The 22,646-nt window shown below is 39.6% G+C and overlaps 2 protein-coding genes across 2 annotated transcripts in view; both read right to left on the bottom strand.

The window, feature by feature from the left end:
* The window catches only part of arhgef40 (Rho guanine nucleotide exchange factor (GEF) 40), a 65,997-nt gene extending 63,324 nt beyond the window's left edge, over nt 1-2,673 (bottom strand). The window contains exon 1 of the mRNA XM_079579859.1: nt 2,562-2,673. Within this exon, the coding sequence (XP_079435985.1) occupies nt 2,562-2,564 (3 nt within the window). The 5' untranslated portion in view covers nt 2,565-2,673. The remainder of the gene's footprint in view (nt 1-2,561) is intronic.
* A 16,193-nt stretch (nt 2,674-18,866) lies between these two features.
* On the bottom strand, nt 18,867-21,250 carry LOC306981109 (galactose-specific lectin nattectin-like). The gene is made up of 11 exons (XM_079580662.1): nt 21,217-21,250; nt 21,074-21,152; nt 20,954-20,986; nt 20,527-20,586; nt 20,336-20,374; nt 19,983-20,009; nt 19,828-19,854; nt 19,658-19,758; nt 19,467-19,586; nt 19,279-19,390; nt 18,867-19,184 (listed from the first exon to the last, which is right to left on the bottom strand). The coding sequence occupies exons 2-11, from the start codon at nt 21,126-21,128 to the stop codon at nt 19,123-19,125; spliced, it is 636 nt and encodes a 211-aa protein (XP_079436788.1). The 5' UTR covers nt 21,129-21,152; nt 21,217-21,250; the 3' UTR covers nt 18,867-19,122.
* Between the last annotated feature and the right edge of the window lie 1,396 nt (nt 21,251-22,646).

Genomic DNA, 22,646 nt, shown 5'->3' on the forward strand with positions numbered 1-22,646 from the left:
CCACGTCAGGTCTGAGGAGAGGTGAGCCAGTTATTGCATTCGACCATCATTCAGTGCTCCTGGGGTAACCAACCACCTGTGCTTGAACATCAGTAAGACGAAGGAGATGGTGATCGACTTCACGAGGAAGCCACTACCGCACACACCGCTGAACATCCAGGGGGAGGACATTGAGGAGGTGGACAGTTTCAAGTACCTGTGTGTTCACCTCAACAATAAACTGGACTGGTCCCACAACACCAACTCCCTGTACAAGAAGGGCCAAAGTCGCCTCCACCTTCTGAGGAGACTGAGGTCCTTCGGAGTGAGCAGGCCTCTGCTCAGGACTTTTTATGACTCTGTGGTCGCCTCTGCTCTCCACTACGCTGCCGTGTGCTGGGCCCCGGGCAGCGCAGAGCGGGACAAGAACAGACTGAACAAGCTGGTCAGGAGGGCCAGCTCCGTCCTGGGCTGCCCCCTAGACTCTGTGGAGGAGGTGAGTGACAGGAGGGTGTTAGCCAAGCTCACCTCCATCATGGACAACACTTCCCACCCACTGCACAGGACTGTAGAAGAGCTGAGCAGCTCTCTCAGTGGCAGACTGAGACACCCTCAGTGCAGGACGGAGCACTACCGCAAAGCCTTCATCCCCACTGCTGTCAGACTGTACAATAAGACTGTGAAGTAACGCCGACTGTAACAAGTGAATTTCTCCTTTGTGAGATCAATAAAGGTTTATCTTATCTTATCTTATCTTAACCTGACAGGTGCAGTGAGCGACAGACAGCAGTGCACTCGGCACCCTGAGACCCTTCACCACATATTTAGCTATTGTGCTTAGATAAAGGTTCCACCACATATTTAGCTATTGGGCTAAGATAAAGGTTCTTGAGTCTACTGTGCAAGCGAGTATGTTGTAGGTTAGGTCTGAACTTGTGTTTTTCTCACCATGATACGATACGCACTTGCCTTCTTTTCCCCCCCTTTTCTCCCTGGTCTAAGATGGAAAACGCGGCATCACCAAACCACCATCACTGCATCCAAGTCTCCTAAAATAAAATAAAAAGTAACTCGACACTCCCCCTCTATTCCACTCTTTTTCCTACACTCTCCCTTCTGCCAGACTGCTCCACCCTGCGGCACACACAAGTGGGAATTTGATTAAAATCTTGCTTCTGTTAATACGGCTTTAAACAGTGGTGCTAAATCAAAGCGTGTGACAACTTCAGCGCTTGCCTCACTGCCTCTGTATGTCACTGTTCCCGCCGCGAGTGGGTGGAGGAGGTAAACACAGTCCCCGGAGAGAGGCAAACACACATGGGTAGATCCCCTCTCCGTGAAGGCCCCCGGTTGTCTTTCCAAAGCAGCCGCAGAACTCGCTCGCGTCACGGCGGTGCTTAAATCACGCCTTTGAGAATGTTTGCTATTGGGATGTGAGAACTTTGCACGTCAAGAGAAGAGATGGCAGTGCTGACGAGACATTCACTATCTGTGTTGCGGTTGTAAGTAATGAAATGAGTGGCCTTTTAACCCCCGTTTGGCTTTATCCAAATCTAAAGGCTGAAAAAAAGAAGGCATCGAAATAAGATGAAGGCATGTACAGCGACATAAACTCGACAAAAAAGTGACAAAAATGTGGCGAAAACTCACAAAATAAACAACAAAAACATGACAAAAATGTGACATAAAAACGTGATAAAAAACGCGACAAAAATTGACAAAAAAGAGACAAAAGAGTGACATAAAAAAGTGACGAAAATGCAACAAAAAGTGACAAAAGAGTGACATAAAAACGTGACGAAAATGCAACAAAAAGTCACAAAAGAGTGACATAAAAACGTGACGAAAATGCAACAAAAAGTCACAAAAGAGTGACATAAAAACGTGACGAAAATGCAAAAAAAGTGACAAAAGTGACAAAAAAATGCTGGAAAAGCAACAAAAATGTGGCCAAACACACACAAAAAAGCAACAAACAAGTTATGATCACTTTTGTAGGACTTAGCTTTCAAATGAGGCATTACTCTGGTGCTCTCCAGTCGAGAAGCTTCTAGATTTGGGTAAAGCCGTCTCGCTCGGTTAAAGTGGGGGGTCTGCCACATCAATACAGGTAGTAACAACTCTATGAAAACTCGTATTATAAATTATGTGAACAGGACTTCTCCGACAAGGAACTACTCATTGAGGGGTATTTTTTCTAAGGCAATAAAGTCAATCTTCTGAATGGCAGCCGAGTTTGTGTTAACTTTGGCTATAGGACTGTGAATTTTGCAGTATTAGAGTCAAAACTGCAAAATTGGCCAGGCATTTCTCACAACCAGGGCTTAACAAAACTATTTTGTCTTGTAATACTCTCACATTCGCCACTTTCGTTGGATTTAATCTGGTTGTGTAATAAGAAAAAGCACACACACAACATTGCACACCTAATCAATTGAGGCAAATAAAGTGGCAACAAATGGAAAAGACCAGCACAGCAACAAGTGAGCAGAAAAGTCGAGCCCTATCTTTGGTGAAAGCTGCAATGCATGTGGATAGCAAATATAAACACAGATATTGCACATAATAAATAAATGCCTCACCATGATGACTTAGGGGATTCCTACATAGTCGTCACTGCTGCTTGAGCGCTGATTTCCTCCTCCTCGCTTCATTTTCCGCCTAAAACCCCAAAATATGTCCAAACGCACAAGTCCTCTCTGTCGGTGTCTTTGCCCGGGTAATCTCGCCTCTTTCGGGGTTTTGCGTCCTCGATCCGTCTCCCCCCGTGCAGCTTGGGAACGTGCACAAGCTTTGACCCCATCTGAATAGTCACGGTCCTGCATGCAAAGCTCCCCACCCAGCCAGCCCTCTCCCTGCCCGGGCCCCTCCTCTCTCACTCTGTTCCCCTCCCTCTCCACGGCCCGAACAAGAGCGCCACAGTCCCACTCTCGCTCTCAAACTTTCCATTTTTCCCCCTGAGTCGCTTAAATGAATAGACAATAAAAAAAAAGCAGCTACTTACCCCACCCATAAGCAGCGGCGCTAACGATTTCTCATCTTCTCATCTAGGCAAAATTATTATTTTCTCTTAATTCTTAAAAAATATGTCTGATTATGATTGTGATAATGATTATTATTATTTTGTCACTGTGTTATAATACATCCATACAGTTCCGTTTGGGCACCTGTTGCGCAGGGGCTGTAATCGGTGTGACACACCCCCGTTCTCCACGTGCGCGGTTGTCACGGTGACAGCGGTCTTTATCGTGGCTCCCTTTTCCGTAAATTGTTTTCCTTGAGTTGATTTTTGCTAGCAATTAATAATTTATTTCTTGAAAGACGAAAGATATGATGAACCTTAAATGGGACACGGTTAAATTGGTCATGAGCTAGCATGCAAACGACGCACTTATGCCGCTGGAGGTTGCCATATTGATGGAAAGTCTTGTGACGCCTATCGATCGCACAATGATTGGAGATTGATTAAATAGCCTACAACTAGGATGGTGTTTTTCAGATGGCCAAAAAGGACCAGGGTGTGACATGATTATCAAGGTAAGGTTGTCCAAGGATATTTTGAACGTTTTGCATAAAATATTGTGTAACTCATGCCCCTAGAGGCCATAAGCGCCACTGCAGGTGTCGTAGCACGCTGCAGTTTTTACTCATTGTCCGTGAGAGTATATACTACGCTGGCAAAAAAGACAATGGGAGAGAGGGATATTGTACATCCAGTTACACAATATATATTTTGAACTCAAACGTGGCTGTAAATACTGTTAAAGTGGTGCTAGCCCGCAGTTAGCCCGTTAGCTTCTTCTTCGTGATTCCATTAGTGTGTATTGGGGCCTCCGGGTCGGAGCAGGGAAAGCTGCAAGTGTGGTTTACTGGTCAGAGACCAGAGGATGAAAGACCCATCCAATCATCCCATCAACACTTGTATTACCCCCAGAAGGACTACGAAAAGGATTTAATAAAAGTTAGTTAGCACTGCTTTAATCATTTTATGCTGTAGTATATTTTCTAAATATTGTCCAACCCGTTAGTGCTAGCCTCTTACCCCCACCTGAACCGAGCTCATTTTCTTCAGTTCGACTTTACCCAAATCCAAAAGATTCTCGACTGGAGAGTTACAATGTATAAATGCCTCATTTGAATGAAAACTGATTGCAACTTTTTGTCTCGCCGCTGTTGGTGCAGTTTTGTCACATTTCTGAAGCGTCTCTTTTGTCCTTTTTTATGTCGCTTGTTTGTTGTCTTGTTGGTTATTTTGTGTCTTTTTTGACGCATTATTGTTATTGTTGCTTTTCTGGTACGCTTTTGTCGCTCTTTTGTTGCAGCTTGGATGAATTATGTGTCACTTTTGTTCGGCTTTTTTGTCGTATTTTTGTCACTGTTTTGTTGCATTTTCATCCTCGTTCTTGTCGCTGTTTTGACGCTTTCTTCAAGAAGCTTTTAGATTTGGGTAGAGCCAAACTGGAGAAAATGTGCTCGGTTCAGGTGGAGTTTAATTTTGACAACATGTTTTAATTAAGTTTTACTCATAATCTTCTAAAATCTAAAATGATATCAGTGAACTTTACATTTCTAATATTTAATACAATCTTGTTTAGTCAAAGTCTGTTCATGGTCAAAGCACAGACCTGTCCCTTTGGCAGTGGATGTAAATGATGTGAGGCCTTTCAAACTGTCAGTGGAAGTTTGGATGATTTTCATTTTTATTTATTCATTATTTTAGTCGATGGAAGTATCTGGACATTTTTGTCAGTTTTAGTCTCATAAACAATTTTTAATGAAGTTTTAGTCAAATTTTAGTCAGCAAAAACATTTTACAAAATTACAAATTACATTTTGTACATTTGGCAACTATATGTTTAATCGTATATTTGTTTAGTGGATTGAGATGAGTCTGCTGGTGGCTGACTAGCTGTCTTGTTGCTGTCACTAATTTGTGCCTCTTGCCACTGTTCTAAAGGGCCTGTCCAGCCAATAAACCTGCAGTATCCAGGGTCTTGTCTCCTCTGTTTCTCTACCTGCCCATGGGGACCGTCTGAAACTCGCCACAGAAGCTCTGACAAAAAGCGAAGCCTCAGCTGATGAAAAAAAAGCAAACAAAGCTGTTGCCTCAGTCATAATGGCTCTTCTAAAGGTAAGACTGTGTTTTTTTCACTTAGCCCAATGTGATGACAGAGCTGGTTGCCAAAATATTTACTCACAAAAGTAAAAAGTAGTGGCCCTAAGAATTACTCAAGCAAAGTTTCTCAAACGATTGAAATAAGTAAAAAAAAAAAAATGTGTACTGTCCTTTTTCTTATTGGACAGATTACTGACCCTTTTTGTACAAAAACACACAAAATACTTGGCCAGCTCCATGCAAAAAAGAGTGTGAGCTAAAATGGGGTTTACCTTTGATTACAGTCTTGGGCATGCACTAAATTAATAATAACAACTTTGATTTTAATCTTTTCCTTTTGGTTGTTGCGACCTGTGTATCGTTCTCTGTGGAGGCTTTTCTCCCATCGACGTCTATTATATATCATAACTGCCCTGTTATATATGTGTAGATAGGAGGCGGGAATTGGGGGAGGTGCGGTTGTGTTTGAGTGTGATGGAGGGTTTTGGTAAATGGTAAATGGTAAATAAGCAAGGAACCAGTCACCCATTCACACTCTCATTCATACACCAATGCAGATTTATCCCAAAGACCCACACCTACAAACTTTGCCTTTTCTAAGAATAAATTGTCTCAGTATAACTATGAAACTATTTACTTTGTTAAAGCAGTACTGAGGAAGTTTTCACCGTGTAAATATATCATTTATTTTATCCTGGGGGCAGACAAAACCCCAAACTAATTGAACAAATAAACACAGTCATTGTTTGAATGCTTGAGCGTTTAATCATGTTTGACAGAAAAGAACAGTAAAGTCAAAAGCATCTTTTCCAAACCCTTCATTCTGCTCTTTTGAGGCACAAGGCCCTAAGAACAGCCCTCTTCTAACACGCAACTTGTCGATTCACTCCTTGATTTCATAGTAGCAGAAAAAAGAAACAGTTGATTTGAGATTTGCGTTGATATTTGAGCATAAATCACTGGTTTATGCTCATGTTGCAGCCCAGGAGTTTGGAACTACCGGTACTTTTTTTCACAGATGAAAGGGCGGCGAGTATTGCAACTCTGATCGTCCCAGCACTTATGCTCTGTAAATGATGAAATGTATATTAACCACGATAAAACAAGCGTAGTGTTTATCTGTCAAATCAGAGAGTGACTTACTTGACCAATTGATGACGGCGCAATCCTGAACTCCCTTGAAGTTGTCCGGTTGACCACGGCAAAAATTAGCGTATCGTGTGCGCTCACCGTTGATCCAGAGCCAATGCCTTTCCTAAAACAAAACAGATTTTAGTCCTATATCATTGACTTTGACTATATGAGAATTATTAAAGTAACTAACATTCGCTGCATCAGTCATTCCGATCCAGGCTTGCCTTCCCCGGGCAAGACGCTTGAGGAAATTGTTCACTCCTCTGTTGTGAACAGATGCAAGAGTCGCACCGAACCTCTGGCAGTATATCTGATGAAAGACAGAACATTATGAATACTTTCACATCCTGCAATCTTTCGACACGTGTCAGGTTTTAGTTACCTGGGCTTGAGACCAAAAAAAGCTGTATGGGAAATATACGTAACGACGGCGTCCTCGTCTGCACCATGTCCGAGGTCTGCAGGTCCTCACACACCTTTTGGCTGAAGAGTCGTTAATTCGTCACATGAATGTTTCTTTATGACAAAAACAGACCTCAAAGCTTCACTCACCCCTTTCACCACTGTCCTCATCTTCAGCTGAAGCAAATAGATACAAGTTCATGTTATTTGGATTGTTGTGGATGGACTTTATGTTTGTTCTATGTTGTGGCTTTATCTTTTTTTATGTCATATTTTTCGAATGTCCTCAGCGGAGTCAGGCCCCTGAGAATTACTTACCTTCACTCAGCTCAGTCTCATCCACAGACTCTGGTTCTGCAATAGCATCATTAACAAAAGATTTTTACTTTATATTTTCCCTTTTTGTTTTGATATACAGTATATTTGATGTGATTACTGTCTATCAATCTTCAGCTAAGGTGTTAGATACAAATAGAAATTTATTTTATTTTTAACATAATAAAAAATGTAATGCAGAGGCCTGGACTATAAACTTTCTAGTGCACTCAAATTAAATCTGACCCCATGACGATCTGCGTTACTTTGTGATTCAAGTATTTTCTGTTAAATGTCAGTCTTTAACAGAAACACAAGCTCTCACTCACCTTCACTCAGCTCAGTCTTATCCACAGACTCTTGTTCTGCAATAGCATTAGCATTATTTTCCCTTTTTGTTTTGACATACAGTATATGTGATGTGATTACTGTCTATCGATCTTCAGCTAGTTCAGTCTTTAACAGAAACACAGGCTCTTACTCACCTTCAGTCGGTTCAGCTTCATCCACAAACTCTGGTTCAGCAGTATCTGTAATGTTTCAATAATATGTCAGTAATCAGGTTGTAATTTATAAATATTTGCCAAATTAAGTCATTTATTCTTTTTCAAATCAAGATTGTGGATTTAAGCTTACCGCTTTCAGGTATTTCCAGTTCTTCAACTACAGTGTCATAAATAATAAGACGCATTTATGTAAATTCAATATGGTTCATCATTGCATTACTTCACCATATATTTGCAAATGTCCCATGAGTTGTTGTAGGAACTCACCTTCGTTCTTTGGTTTCTCATCAGGTGGGTCAGCTGCAGGAGATTTAACATTATAGAATTAACACAGAATGTTGGAACATTATTGTCTAAATACTCTAAACCTCACCTCTGGTCAGGGCCAGTACGGCACCAAAGAGCAGACACAAAACCAGCAGCTTCATGACGACGATGTCCAACGACGAAAACCTTGGAATATTTAAATATGAGAGATCGATTGTAAAAAGTTCAAAAGAAGAGACCAACCTCTTTCAGTCTTGTCTTGGTTCCTCCAGTCTGAGGTACTGACCAGCACAAAGCTCTGCTCTTATATACTAGTAGAGATAGCCATCTCCAAAACTATGATCTGTGTACAAGCGTCTCATTACTGTTTGACTTCAGTAACACCCAGATTAGTTTTCGCCAATATTTTCTGGTGATCAGCCATTATTGTGGTTTCCCAACATGAACATCTTTGAAAATGAGCCTCTGCGTTTGCGCTCTAGTGTGATCTCTTATTTAGTATTTTTATCAAAGTCTCTGTTTTACTTTTACAATTTCATAATACAGATTTAAGAATTACTTTTTTACTAAGTAGGTGAAATGACTTATTTTCATGTAATACTTTTGTCATTCCCTCACCATAGAAAGTTTTGTAAACCAGAAACCTGTAGCTCAGGAGCTTGTTTCTCCAGGCTTTACATTTTTACATTGGTCGATGAATCAGACTTAGAGGTCACTTTTTAAGGTGGAATCATCTCAATATAGCACATTTTAGAGATAAAGATAATTTATAGTCAATTCACAAAGAAATGTAAATGGTTTTATTTAGAGTTCAGTGTCTTTGAGGGGCTGGACTGGACCACAGTTTGTCAGTGCAGGTGGAATTAGAAGGATGGAAGGGTGAGAGTTCATTAGTGTGATGGCTTTGTGGGTTGGACCAGTGTTTCCCAACCAGGGGTACTGAGCACTTAAAGGGATATTACAGAATTTTTGACATAGGACTCCACAGGGCACCTGAGGCAAATCACTTATAACGCCAGACTAACCATATAAATGTCTGTGTCGAAAGAATAATTTTAACCATTTTGCATTTAAAATACCTTATACTTGAGCAGCATCAGCTTCGTGTTTGTATAAGCTACGCAGTGGCGGAGTGATCTGCTAGAAAATAGTCCCTCAAAATGCGATCATTCATGTGATGCAAGGTCAGTTTTATTCCAAAAATTATTCTATCGACACTGACATTTATATGGTTAGTCTGGTGTTATAAGTGATTTGCCTCAGGTGCACTGTGGAGCGGGTCAGACTGTTTTTAATGCAGGCTAGCTGATACCGTAGAAATGTGCTAGCCTTGCATTAGCCTAGCGCCACGAAACTCTTCAAACATAAGAACTGCATGAATTACAACAAAAAAATCCAGGTACCAGCAACACTGGATAACTAGGAAATGAGGCCCTATGTCAAAAATCCTGAAATATCCCTTTAACCACTTAACCCCCACTTCAACCGAGTGCAGTGTCTCCAGTTCGGCTTTACTCAAATCTAGAAGCTTCTCGACTGCTTACCTTTGTGAATAACTTAATTCTACACTGCTCTGTTTTCTGTCTCTACAAATGAACTTTGGTCAAATTTATTCCCGTAAGCAGTTTCTGATAAAGGAAATGCTAAGCGATAAAACGGTGATGTTGATAAAATGAAACAGAATAAGGGACGACGCTGTCAGTGCAAACACAGAGGCTCATGTTCAAACTAACATCGTTTACGCATGGGTCAGTGAGAGGAGGATCGTCTGGTACATCCTGATTCATATGTCAGGAAACTACTGAGAAACGCCACCAATGTTGAAGTTTACCGTGAATTAACACTCAGTAAATGTTTGCTTTATGATAATATCTCCGTCAAATTTAGTGTCAGCATCTCAAATGATTGTCAATAGAAATGTAACCCAGGGACCCGTACCGACTCTGACAAAGATAGAGTTAAAAGAAGGTCAAAGTTAAAACGTTAACTCATTAATAAATGATTCATCTTTAATTTATGAAAATTCATTCATCATATGTTTTGACATGAAGTCTGCAGTATCTTCAGCGCAGACGACTTCGAGGCAGAGCATGTCAGGACAATCCAGTTCAGTTTGTCTTCTCATGGATGGGCTTCTGAGAAATGAAGCGAGTAGTGAGGCCTTTTATCAAACTTTACAGAACACAGGAAGTGTACATTAAATATTTAAAGCCGTATTATAAATGTTGCTGTCAAAGTGCAGATGTTTTGAACTTTAGGGCTTAGGTCTCTTGGAGCTGGAGTATTGAAAAAGTATTGCTACGACTAGTTATAGTTTTATCATTCAGTTTCTCTTCCTCATGAGGGCCCTTGTTGTATTCAGCTCATCTTTAAAATCTGATGACTTAAGTTAACGTTGCAATTTAATTTAAATGTTCAATACTTGAATGATGTTCATTCTCTGAAGCAAATTGAAGAATTTTCAATAATTTTCTCGGCATAACATCGTATTTCCAAACAACTTTACTCTGTGTTGTTTTGGTGATGAACTTTTCAAAATAGATTCAATTTTGGTCTCATCTGACCGGACTATTATTCCCCCGGTATTTACAGGCAATGGCAGCCGTGTGCTTTACCATATTGGACAACTTCCCCAGTATTTCTTTGCTTTTCAGGGAGCACCTGATTATGTCTGTTTCTCTGGTTAAATTGTGTTATTTTACTTTCAGGGCCATACGTTTATGAATCCTTTTGTGACCAATTTAGGGTTTCAGATGGTGTTTTGACTTTTTGTGCCCTTTTACCTGCAATTCTTTAATTTTCAATACTGTTTTTCCTAGATGATTTCACATTACTGTACATAAAATAATTTATTCCATAAATCATTTATAGACATTTCTACGACAGTTAAGAGATGTACTGAGGCTTCTCTCTGTCATAACTAAGCATTTTGTTTTCTCTTTTTCTCATGAATGATGGTGTTATTCTTCATCTAAAGGGCCACACGTTTATAGCACCAAGGGCCACAGATCGGTGGTCAGTGTATTAAAACATTCAACAGGGTGTATTTAAGAGAGGTTTAAACCGTTCCCCAACACCTTTATTAGGCACTGTCTCTCAATTACTTTTTGAGGTTTCCATTGTGTGGAATCATTAAAATAACAGTAAAAAGTACCATCTCTGACAATGTGTGCCAATAAAACAAGAAGCCTGAGGGCCATGAAAAATCGGTTGCATTTGGCCCCTGGGCCACACTTCGGATACCACTGATCTAAAGGCTTTTGAATATTTTTCAAATGTTTTTCTGGATCTGTAGCACTTTTTGGTCAAACAGAAAAAATAGCATTATTTTCCCGCCTCCCAAAAAACATGTTGTAAACTGCTGTTTTATCTACAGTTTTAACATTGTTGAGATCTATCATGAACCCACGACAAATAAATTCAGACATGTAGTTTGAATGCTTGAGCCTTTAATCATGTGTGACAGAAAAGAACAGTGAAGTTAAAAGCATCTTTTCCAAACCCTTCATTCTGCTCTTTTGAGGCACACGGCCTTAAGAGCAGCCCTCTTTTAACACGTAACTTGTCGTCTCACTCCTTGATTACATAGTAGCAGAAAAAAGAAACAGTTGATTTGAGATTTGCGTTGATATTTGAGCATAAATCACTGGTTTATGCTCATGTTGTAGCCCAGGAGTTTGGAGCTACTTTTTTTCACAGATGAAATGATATCGAAAATGGCATCTGTGATCATTCCAGCACTTCTTGCCTGTAAATGATGAGGCATGTGTTAACCACAGTAACATAAACATAGTGCATATCTGTCAAATCAGAAAGTGACTTAAGTTACCGGTCCAATTGGTTTGGACGCAGTGCTCGGATCTAGCCACGTTGTTTGGTTCGTTACGGCACCAGTTGGTGTAGGTCAGGCGTCGAGAATTAACCCAGAGCCAAAATCCTTCCTGAAAAACCCACACAGTTTATTCTTATCTTAGAGAAAGTTGTAAGTAGGGCTGAACAATAAAGCGCATTTGCAGTTTTATCGCAATATTACACAACGCGGTTTCGATATCGCAGAGAGACGCGATATCGGCCCATGCGCTCCATGCTCCACCTCATGCTTTTGTTTACTTCTCCGTCTACTTAAGGTGCGCGGTAGATCGTGGATGTACTGTGAAAATATCAGCATTTATAATGCAGCCACCGCGAAGGACTATTGCTTTTTCCTCCATTAGCATTGCGTTAGCTGCAGCGCTAGTCCCTCTGATGCACTGATCACAGAAACTAAAGAGTCCTTTGCGGCTCACTTTTGGAGGCTTTTGTTTGGGAATGTTTTGGATAAAGATAAGAACTTATCTCACAACCACTGACTAATAATACACAAGAGCAAATAGCATGAAATTATTTAGGTTATTTACCAAAAAAATCAGTATAAGCTTATTGTAAATTATGTAAATGGCTATGTGGACTATTTTGAATGATATTCCATATGATTATAAATGACTTAAGAGTAAGTAATACTTTATTAAGTCAGTTGTAAATATTGAATTGTATTGCAACAAAAAGTTATTAGCGGAAAATCGCAATAAAAATCGAAATCGCAATATTGATTGAAAAAAATCGCAATATTGATTAAAAAAAATCGCAATATTGATTTTGGGCTAAATCGTTTAGCCCTAGTTGTAAGTAACTAACATTTGCTCCATCAAACAGTCCGATCCATGCTGGTTTTCTCTGGCCAAGAGACTTGAGGAAATTGTCCACTCCTCTGTTGGGAACAGATGCAAGAGTCGCACCGAGCCTCAGGCAGAATCTCTGGATGAAAGAGAGACCATTATGAATACATTTACAAACTGAAATCCCGAGACATTTGTCAGTTTTTAGTTACCTGGGCTTGAGACCAATGATAGCTGTATGGGAAATATATGTAACGCCGTCCTCTATATTTGCACCATGTCCGAGATCTGCAGGTCCTCACACACCTTTTGGCTGAAGAGTCGTTCATTCGTCACATTGATGTTTCTTTATGAAAACAACAAACCTCAAAGCTTCACTTACCCTTTCCAGTACTGTCCTCATCTTCAGCTGAAACAAATACAAGTTCATGTTATTTGGATGGATGGACTTTATGAAATCCTAGTTCGGTGATGTTGTATCTGTGTTATTTGTAGGTCTAGTAATGTCCACTGCAGAGATACATGAGAATTACTCACCTTCACTCAGCTCAGTGTCCTCTGTTTCTGCAATATAGGATAAAAAAGATTATGACTTCACAGATAATTTTTGTTTTTTAATAAAAAGCACAACAAAGGCAACTTTAAACTAGTTCATGTTATTCGGATGGATGGACTTCATGTTTATTCCATGTTGTAGCTGTATCTTTTTTATGTAATATTTTTATATATCCACAGCAGAGTCGGGTCCTTATGGGAATTACTCACCTTCACTCAGCTCAGTCTCATCCACAGAGTCTGGTTCTGCAATAGCATCATTTAAATAATGTTATGCTTTTAATTAAAAGTACACAAATAGACTACAGTACACTACAGTGTCAATTGTTTCTCTAGATTCTTTTTCAGGCCTGCGCATTAAACTTGCATCTCATCATCTCAGTCGGGATCTGACCCTGTGATGATCTGCGTTGCTTTGTTAATCAGGCCTTTTCTGTAAAATGCGGTTCTTTGGTACATAGACATGAAGTCCCATCCACTCACCTTCACTCGGTTCAGTCTCCTCCACAGACTCTGGTTCAGCGATATCTATAAAATCAAAGCAATACATCAGTAACGATGCAGTAAAGAAATAAAGATTTCCCTCTCTTTCATCATTAAGCAGTATCCTCCTCCGTCCAAAGAGCAGAGTAAAACTACATTTGAAATCATCAACTGCACACAAACACAGAACATGTCTTAAAGATGTCAAAAGAGATATTTATTTAATTATACATCTTGAAACAAATTGTATGTGTTTTAAGCTCCATATATTTGCAATTTTCCAATGTTTTTGTTCTCACCTTCGTTGTTTGGTTTAACGTCAGTTGGTTCAGCTGTAGGAGACAACAATAGCAGGTAATGGAAATATTGAATTTACACAGATTATCCCAACATTTTGGTCTAAATACTCTAAACCTCACCTCTGGTCAGGGCCAGTACGGCACCAAAGAGCAGACACAAAACCAGCAGCTTCATGACGACGATGTTCAGAGACAAAACCTGAAAAACAAATGTATTATTCATGAAATGTCAGTGGCAGAGTGATAGTAAGAAGAAGAGACAAACCTTTTCAGTCCTCCAGTCTGAGGTACTGACCAGCACAAAGCTCTCCTCTTATATACTCTAAAGAGCAGCCATCTCCAAAACTATGGTCTGTGTACAAGCCTCTCATTACTGTTTGACTTCAGTAACACCCAGATTATTTTCCTACAGAGTTTTCCCCAATATTTTCTGGTGATCATTTCCTTGTTCCTTGTGATGCGGTAAAGTTTGTTAAAATTTCCATAACCCATTCTGCACCAGCCATTATTTTTGGTTTCCCAACATGAACATCTTTGAAAATGAGCCTCTGCGTTTGCGCTCTAGTTTGATCTCTTATTTGGTATGATTTTTATCAAAGTCTCTGTTTTAGTTTTACAATTTCATAATACAGATTTAAGAATTACTTTTTTACTAAGTAGGTGAAATGACTTATTTTCATGTAATACTTTTGTCATTCTCTCACCATCGAAAGTTTTGTAAACCAGAAACCTGTAGCTCAGGGGCTTGTTTCTCCAGGCTTTACATTTTTACATTGGTCGATGAATCAGACTTAGAGGTCACTTTTTAAGGTGGAATCATCTCAATATAGCACATTTTAGAGATAAAGATAATTTATAGTCAATTCACAGAGAAATGTAAATGGTTTTATTTAGAGTTCAGTGTCTTTGAGGGGCTGGACTGGACCACAGTTTGTCAGTGCAGGTGGAATTAGAAGGATGGAAGGGTGAGAGTTCATTAGTGTGATGGCTTTGTGGGTTGGACCCGTGTTTCCCAACCAGGGGTACTGAGCACTTAAAGGGATGTTTCAGAATTTTTGACATAGGGCCTCATTTCCTAGTTATCCAGAGAGTTGCTGGTACCTGGAGATATTTTTTTTGTAATTTATGCAGTTCTTATGTTTGAAGAGTTTCATGGCGCTAGGCTAATGCAAGGCTAGTGCATTTCTACGATGTCATCTAGCCTGCATTAAAAACAGTCTGACCCGCTCCACAGTGCACCTGAGGCAAATCACTTATAACACCAGACTAACCATATAAATGTCTGTGTCGATAGAATAATTTTAACCATTTTGCATTTAAAATACCTTATACTTGAGCTGCATCTGCTTCGTGTTTCTATAAGCTCAGCAGCGGCGGAGTGATCTGCTAGAAAATAGTCCCTCAAAATGCGATCATTCATGTGATGCAAGGTCAGTTTTATTCCAAAAATTATTCTAACTCTTCAAACATAAGTACTGCATGAATTACAAAAAAAATATCTCCAGGTACCAGCAACACTCTGGATAACTAGGAAATGAGGCCCTATGTCAAAAATCCTGAAATATCCCTTTAACCACTTAACCCCCACTTCAACCGAGTGCAGTGTCTCCAGTTCGGCTTTACCCAAATCTAGAAGCTTCTCGACTGCTTACCTTTGTGAATAACTTAATTCTACACTGCTCTGTTTTCTGTCTCTACAAATGAACTTTGGTCAAATTCATTTCCGTAAGCAGTTTCTGATAAAGGAAATGCTAAGCGATAAAACGGTGATGTTGATAAAATGAAACAGAATAAGGGACGACGCTGTCAGTGCAAACACAGAGGCTCATGTTCAAACTAACATCGTTTACGCATGGGTCAGTGAGAGGAGGATCGTCTGGTACATCCTGATTCATATGTCAGGAAACTACTGAGAAACGCCACCAATGTTGAAGTTTACCGTGAATTAACACTCAGTAAATGTTTGCTTTATGATAATATCTCCGTCAAATTTAGTGTCAGCATCTCAAATGAATGTCAATAGAAATGTAACCCAGGGACACGTACCGACTCTGACAAAGATAGAGTTAAAAGAAGGTCAAAGTTAAAACGTTAACTCGTGAGATTAATAAATGATTCATCTTTAATTTATGAAAATTCATTCATCATATGTTTTGACATGAAGTCTGCAGTATCTTCAGCGCAGACGACTTCGAGGCAGAGCATGTCAGGACAATCCAGTTCAGTTCGTCTTCTCATGGATGGGCTGCTGATGTTGTGAATGATTGCAGGGTTTTGGAGAAATGAAGCAAGTAGTGAGGCCTTTTATCAAACTTTACAGAACACAGGAAGGGTACATTAAATATTTTTAAAGCTTAAATGTTGCTAATAAAACTGTCAAAGTGCAGATGCTTTGAACTTTAGGGCTGGTATTGTAGCTTGAGTATTGAAAAAGTATTTACAATTGTGCTCAAAAGTTTACATACTCTGGCAAAATGTCATAGAACATGAAAGATAACTTTCAAGAAAACTTACACTTATAGTTAGTGGTTGTGTGAAGCCATTTATAGTGAAACAAATTAGTTTATTCTTTTTAAATCATACTGAAAAAAGAAAGTCTAAAGTTTACATACCCCAGTTCTTAATCCTGTGTATTTCTCCCTTTAACATCAATGACAATGGATTATTTTGTGGTAGTTGTGGATGGGCCTCTGTTTCATCGGATGGTAAAGCTGGCCATTCTTTTTGGCAAAAAGCTGCCAGTTCCACAGTTCAGCTACTTTTCTTGCAGGTCCAGAAACCAGAAACTTCAATGCAGCAATGGATGAGAGATGCGATGGTCAGCCCAAAACTCACTGACCTTTAAAGGGACTATACAGAGTTTAAAAATGTTACAAGCATGTATTTTCCTCACCTCACATGTTCCAGCAATGTCCTAAGGTGTAGAATGAGCCAAGACCTATTCACCACAACTAAATCCTGCACTGTCACTCAAAAACCTGCAGTTACGCATAAGACCTGAGGTGGCAGAAGTGAGTATAAAATGACCAACTTGCACCTAGTCCCTTTAATACACACACTACAAACACAGATCACAGGTGAGGATGCTTACCTTTAGTAGCCATTCGAACCCTTTTGTGTCAACTTGTGTTCATTTTATCCCAGATCAGCAGGGTATGTGCAGTAAACTTTTGATCAGGGTAATTGAACTTTGCTTTATTTGTTATTTTTTATACAAACTTACCTGCACCACACGAACAAAGGGAAGGCGTGGTCTTTGTCGGCCATATTGAAATCTCAGGCTGAACCATGGTGGGAGGAAACTGGTTTTAACTTTGCTTTGAATTTTCTTTGCATGTGAATTTTAGTCTTTGGTTTTTGTCTTTATTAATTTGATTTAATCACTTATAATTTATGGACCTACTTATGTATAATGCTAAAACGTACCAGCTAAGCTTATTTTGAATGTGTTGTGTGTCGGGTTTTTATCTGGCGTAGCTTTCATTTTGAAAACACGTGCTACATACAGTGGAAACTCTTGGCACTACAAAAACAGGTTTATATTCTCACAGTCCAAGACAATTTTGGCAGCAATTTTGAACGCATGTGCACCGTTAAGTATCACTGCCCTGATGCAGCTTTGGGAAACGTATTTGGATGAATCTCAAAACGTCATTTTTTTTTGCTAAGAAATGTCCAACTGTATTGATTCACCAGTTTTTATTACACGAGCATTAAGGGAAGAGGTGATCATGACATGTTGCTAAACTTTACCTTCCAATCATGAAGTAGGAATCTACAATACTGCCTTTTCAATATTTTAATGTGGCGGGTTATTTAAGTTCACACTTTAGGCCAACAAGGAACAAGGAAATGATATCTAGATAAAATATTAGCAAAACCTTTGAAATCAAGCGTGATAAAAGCAAATGAAACCAGATCTGGGTGTTACTGAAGTCAAACAGTGATGGGACGCTGTCGCTTGTGGACATTATTGCTTTGGAGATGGCTGCACTTAGAGTATATAAGAGGCTTCATCCTGATCAGTTCTTCAGATCGGAGAAACGGAGCCAAGACTGACAAGCTTTCCTCACGTTTTGCTGTAAATAGTCCAGTTTTATCTTTGAACTTTGCCATGAAGCTGCTGTGCTCTTTGGTGACGTACAGGGTAAGTTGTCACATTTTAGGGTGTGTGTTAGAAAGGTGTGTGCCCAAAAAGAGAGAAGGGGAAAAATACTAAAACTGGGACGTCTGAAACATTGGACATGTAATTTAAATGGCATTATGGGAAGTAAGTCTTGTAGCCTAAATATTAATAATAATAATGCATCGGTTTTATATAGCGCTTTTCTGGACACTCAAAGACGCTTTACATTGCATTATTCATTCATTCCATACTTGGTGGTGGTAAGCTACTATTGTAGCCACAGCTGCCCTGGGGTAGACTGACAGAAGCGAGGCAACCAGTCTGCGCCATCGGCCCTTCCGACCATCACCAACTACTCACTCACTACGTTCGCTAGGCTTCCTGGTGTTACCAAACGGTCTCCCATCCAAGTACCGACCAGGCCCTTCCCTGCTTAGGTCCAAGGTCTGACGGGATTGGGCAGAGCAAAGGCGGTATGACCAGATACCGCCTTTGCTATTTCATACCAGGTGGTATGAAATATTGAATGTGAAATGAGCGTTATAATACATCAAATAAACAACAATTGGTTCTTTGTCCCCCGGAGTCTGGTCACTGCTGATGGAGGCCAGGTCGAGATAGGGTGGAGGACCATAGAGCAGAAGGTTTAGGATCCTGGGTGATGATTGGTTGATGAAGAGGAGTGGCTACCATGGCGATAGGGTGTGAGATGAGTCGATGACTGGATGATGAATGGTAGTGCTGCATATACTGTAGGCCTTTCTGGTAGATTTTTTTTTGTTTTTTTATTGATCCATTTTAATTTTTGTTGTTTTTCACACTCACATGACATTGCATTGTGAATGATGATCATTATGCATCTATGGGTTTTATAGTGTTAGACTGGAGAGAACCTTTTGAAAAGCTTGAAAAACCTCCTATTACATAGTTTTTTATCTACAATTGTTACATTGTTACATTCCATCATGAGCCTGTGCTAATAACAAATAAACTTGTATTTTAATAAATAAAGTTGTGGTGGACTCGTAGTTTGAATGCTTGAGCGTTTTAATCACAATTGACAGAAAAGAACAGTAAAGTCAAAAGCATCTTTTCCAAACCCTTCATTCTGCTCTTTTGAGGCACAAGGCCCTAAGAGCAGCTCTTCAAACATGCAACTTGTCGATTCACTCCTTGATTTCATAGTAGCAGGAAAAAGAAACAATTGATTTGAGATTTGCGTTGATTTTTGAGCATAAATCACTGGTTTGTGCTCATGTTGCAGCCCAGGAGTTTGGAACTACTTCTATTTCATACAGATGAAAGGAAGGCGAACAGTGCATCTTGCATCGTTCCAGCACTTTTTGCCTGTAAAGGATGAGACATGTTGAGGTTAAGGTATACTTTATTGTCCGAATAACATAAGCAAAGTGTGTATCTGTCAAATCAGAGAGTGACTTACGTGTCCAGTTGATGTGGGCGCAGTGCTCAGATCGACGAAGGTTGTTTGGTTCCTTACGACACCAGCCGCCGTAGTTCAGGCGTCCAGAATTAACCCAGAGCCAATATCGTTCCTAAAAACACCCAACACACTCACTCTTTTATTCTTATTTGGTTAAATTTGGTTTGAGAAAGTTGTAAGTAACTAACATTCGCTGCATCAAACAGTCCGATCCATGCTGGTTTTCCCCGGGCAAGATGCTTGAGGAAATTGTCCACTCTCCTGTTGTGAACAGATGCAAGAGTCGCGCGGAGCCTCAGGCAGTATCTCTGGATGAAAGAGAACATTATGAATACTTTGACATACTGCAATCTTAAGACACGTGTCAGTTTTTAGTTACCTGGGCTTGAGACCAATGATAGCGGCGTGGGATATATACGTAACGACGGCGACCTCGTTTGCACCATCTCCCAGCTCTGCAGGGCTTCACACACTTTTTGCCTGAAGAGTCGTTCATTCGTCACATTGATGTTTCTTTATGAAAACAACAAACCTCAAAGCTTCACTTACCCCAATCAGCATTGTCCTCATTTTCAGCTGAAACAAATACAAGTTCATGTTATTTGGATGGATGGACTTTATGAAATCCTAGTTCGGTGATGTTGTATCTGTGTTATTTGTAGGTCTAGTAATGTCCACTGCAGAGATACATGAGAATTACTCACCTTCACTCAGCTCAGTGTCCTCTGTTTCTGCAATATAGGATCAAAAAGATTATGACTTCACAGATAATTTTTGTTTTTTATTAAAAAGCACAACAAAGGCAACTTTAAACTTCCATCATTACAGTCATTTGAGAGAATTCATCTGATCGTGTGTATATGCAAGTAGAAATTTATTTTACTTATGACTTCATAAAATTGAATGTTGAGGCCTGAACTATGAACTATGAACTATGAACTATGAACTATGAACTACACTCAAATTACATCGGACCCTGTGATGATCTGTGTTACTTTGTGATACAGGACTTCTCTGTTCAACGTCCCTTTTTGGTGGAACACAGCCTCTCACTCACCTTCAGTCGGGACATCTGGGTCCTCTGGGTTATCTGGGTCTGCAATATAGGATCAAAAAGATTATGACTTCACCGATAATTGTTCTGTGAACTCAAAGTTACATCAGACTCTGTGATGATCTGTGTTACTTTGTGATACAGCTCTTCTGTGTTAAATGTCACTTTTTGGTGGAACACAGGCTCTCACTCACCTTCATCAGACTCAGCGTCAGTCGGTTCAATCTCATCCACAGACTCTGGTTCAGGAACATCTGTAAAGTTTAAACAATATATCAGTCATGAGGAAGTAATGGGTTAAGATTTACTACAATTAAGGCAAGTTTATTTATACTTCGCATTACACATGCAAGATAACGCAAAGTGCTTTTCAAAATAATATATGTGAAACTACAATCAGGTTGAAGTAAAGTCAAAGGACACACACAAAGACATCACAAAAGATTTGGGATGTGCACAGTACACAAGGTCACGTGTTGGATTTTTTTTTCTTGGGTTAGGGAGGTAGGGGATCTTCAGCTCCAATGTCATAATGAGAGAAGATTATTCCATTGCACAGCATTAATGTGTAAACTTAAGCTTCATCGCAAATGTCCTATGATCTCTTTTGTAGCTACTCACCTTTGTCGTTTGGTTTACCCTCAGATGGATCAGCTGCAGGAGACAACAATGACAGTCAGTGGGAATATAGAAAATACACAAATTATCTGAACATTATTGTCTAAACACTCTAAACCTCACCTATGGTCAGGGCCAAAACGGCACCAAAGAGCAGACACAAAACCAGCAGCTTCATGACGATGACGTCCAGCAACAAAACCTGGAAAAAAAAGATTCATTCATGAAAAGTCAGTGTAGAGTGATAGAAAGAAGAAGAGACCAACCTTTTCAGTCTTGTCTTGGTTCCTTCAGTCTGAGGTACTGACCAGCACAAAGCTCTGCTCTTATATACTCTAAGAGCAGCCATCTCCAAAACTATGATCTGTGTACAAGCGTCTCATTACTGTTTGACTTCAGTAACACCCAGATTGTGTTTCATTTACTTATTTCATACTCGATTTGACTGTTTGAATTAATATTCTCGAGTTACATTTGCAAATGACAGAACATTTTGGTCAAAGCTATGATTATTTTTAATGTATATGTTGATTATCAAAGAAAAGTGAAGAGACAGAAAGTTATCAAAGAGTAGTCAACATGTTAGAATCTGATTATGTGTCAGTGTCAGATGGTAAACTTACAGTGGGCAGAATTCACTTGGCATCAGTGGGTCGATGTCCCGGACTTTGGGAACGGCTGCTCTATGGATAAGGCGCTGAATACCTGGTTCTAGTTCTTTTTTAATAAGGCTGTAGAGCTCCACTGCCTTCACTGTCAGTGCAGTGAACATGAAAGAGAGGACAGCACTGTACATCCAAGTTCTTAAACAGTAAAATATTTCTGTGCGTTTGCATTTTTACAAATATCAAACTGATTTATAGTTAGATTATAACTTTGAAGGAAACTTGCTTGAGGTCGACGCGCACATCCAAACCTGAGCAGCTTGCAAAACTGCCCGAAACGTCACATCTTGTGCTGCAAGTAATAAAATAACTCTATTGGGAGCTCAAGAGTGCAGAGTCGTCCATTTTTTCTTTAGGACATAGAACCATAATGTGGTGCTTGGGTTTTGCTATGTAAAGAGCTTCATGTTGCATTTATTTTGTGTGAAAACGTTTCATAAATAAAGTTTGAAGGATTACCTGACTTTTAGTACAGCAAAAAACAGACCTTGTTGCATTGTCTTCCCCTATTTGTTTCATTGAGGCATGGATTTAAAGACTTTCATTGCAGAAATATCAACCATGAACCATAGAATATATATTTTAAGAGCTATTCTAACACAGTAAAATGACCTGACCAACACCTGAGTTTTTAACACTGTTCCTTTTGCTTCAATGACATCATCCTTTTGCCATAATGGGGTTAGTGAAAATATATTAAGTCTAATTCATTCTGACATATAATACATTTCTATGAACAAGATTCCTTAGACATAGCCACTAAATTTGATATAGTAAACATTTAACACATGCGTGCACATAGTAATAGTGCAATTAGTGCAATTCAATCTGTCAAACAATGTTGACTCTTCATCTTCTGTGATCTTTAAAGGCGGGGTGGAGGTGTCCTGTGACCGGTGGCTGTTACTGGAAAAGAATAAGGAGCAGAATCTACAACTTTCCTCTAAACACTCTTTAATTTTCCTTTGAAGATCATTTCTAATATATTTTCTGAGATAAGCTGTGTTTTAGACGTTTCACTACAGTGTTTT

The sequence above is a fragment of the Gobius niger genome (assembly GCF_951799975.1).
Source record: "Gobius niger genome assembly, chromosome: 21".
Taxonomy (NCBI): Eukaryota; Metazoa; Chordata; class Actinopteri; order Gobiiformes; family Gobiidae; genus Gobius; species Gobius niger.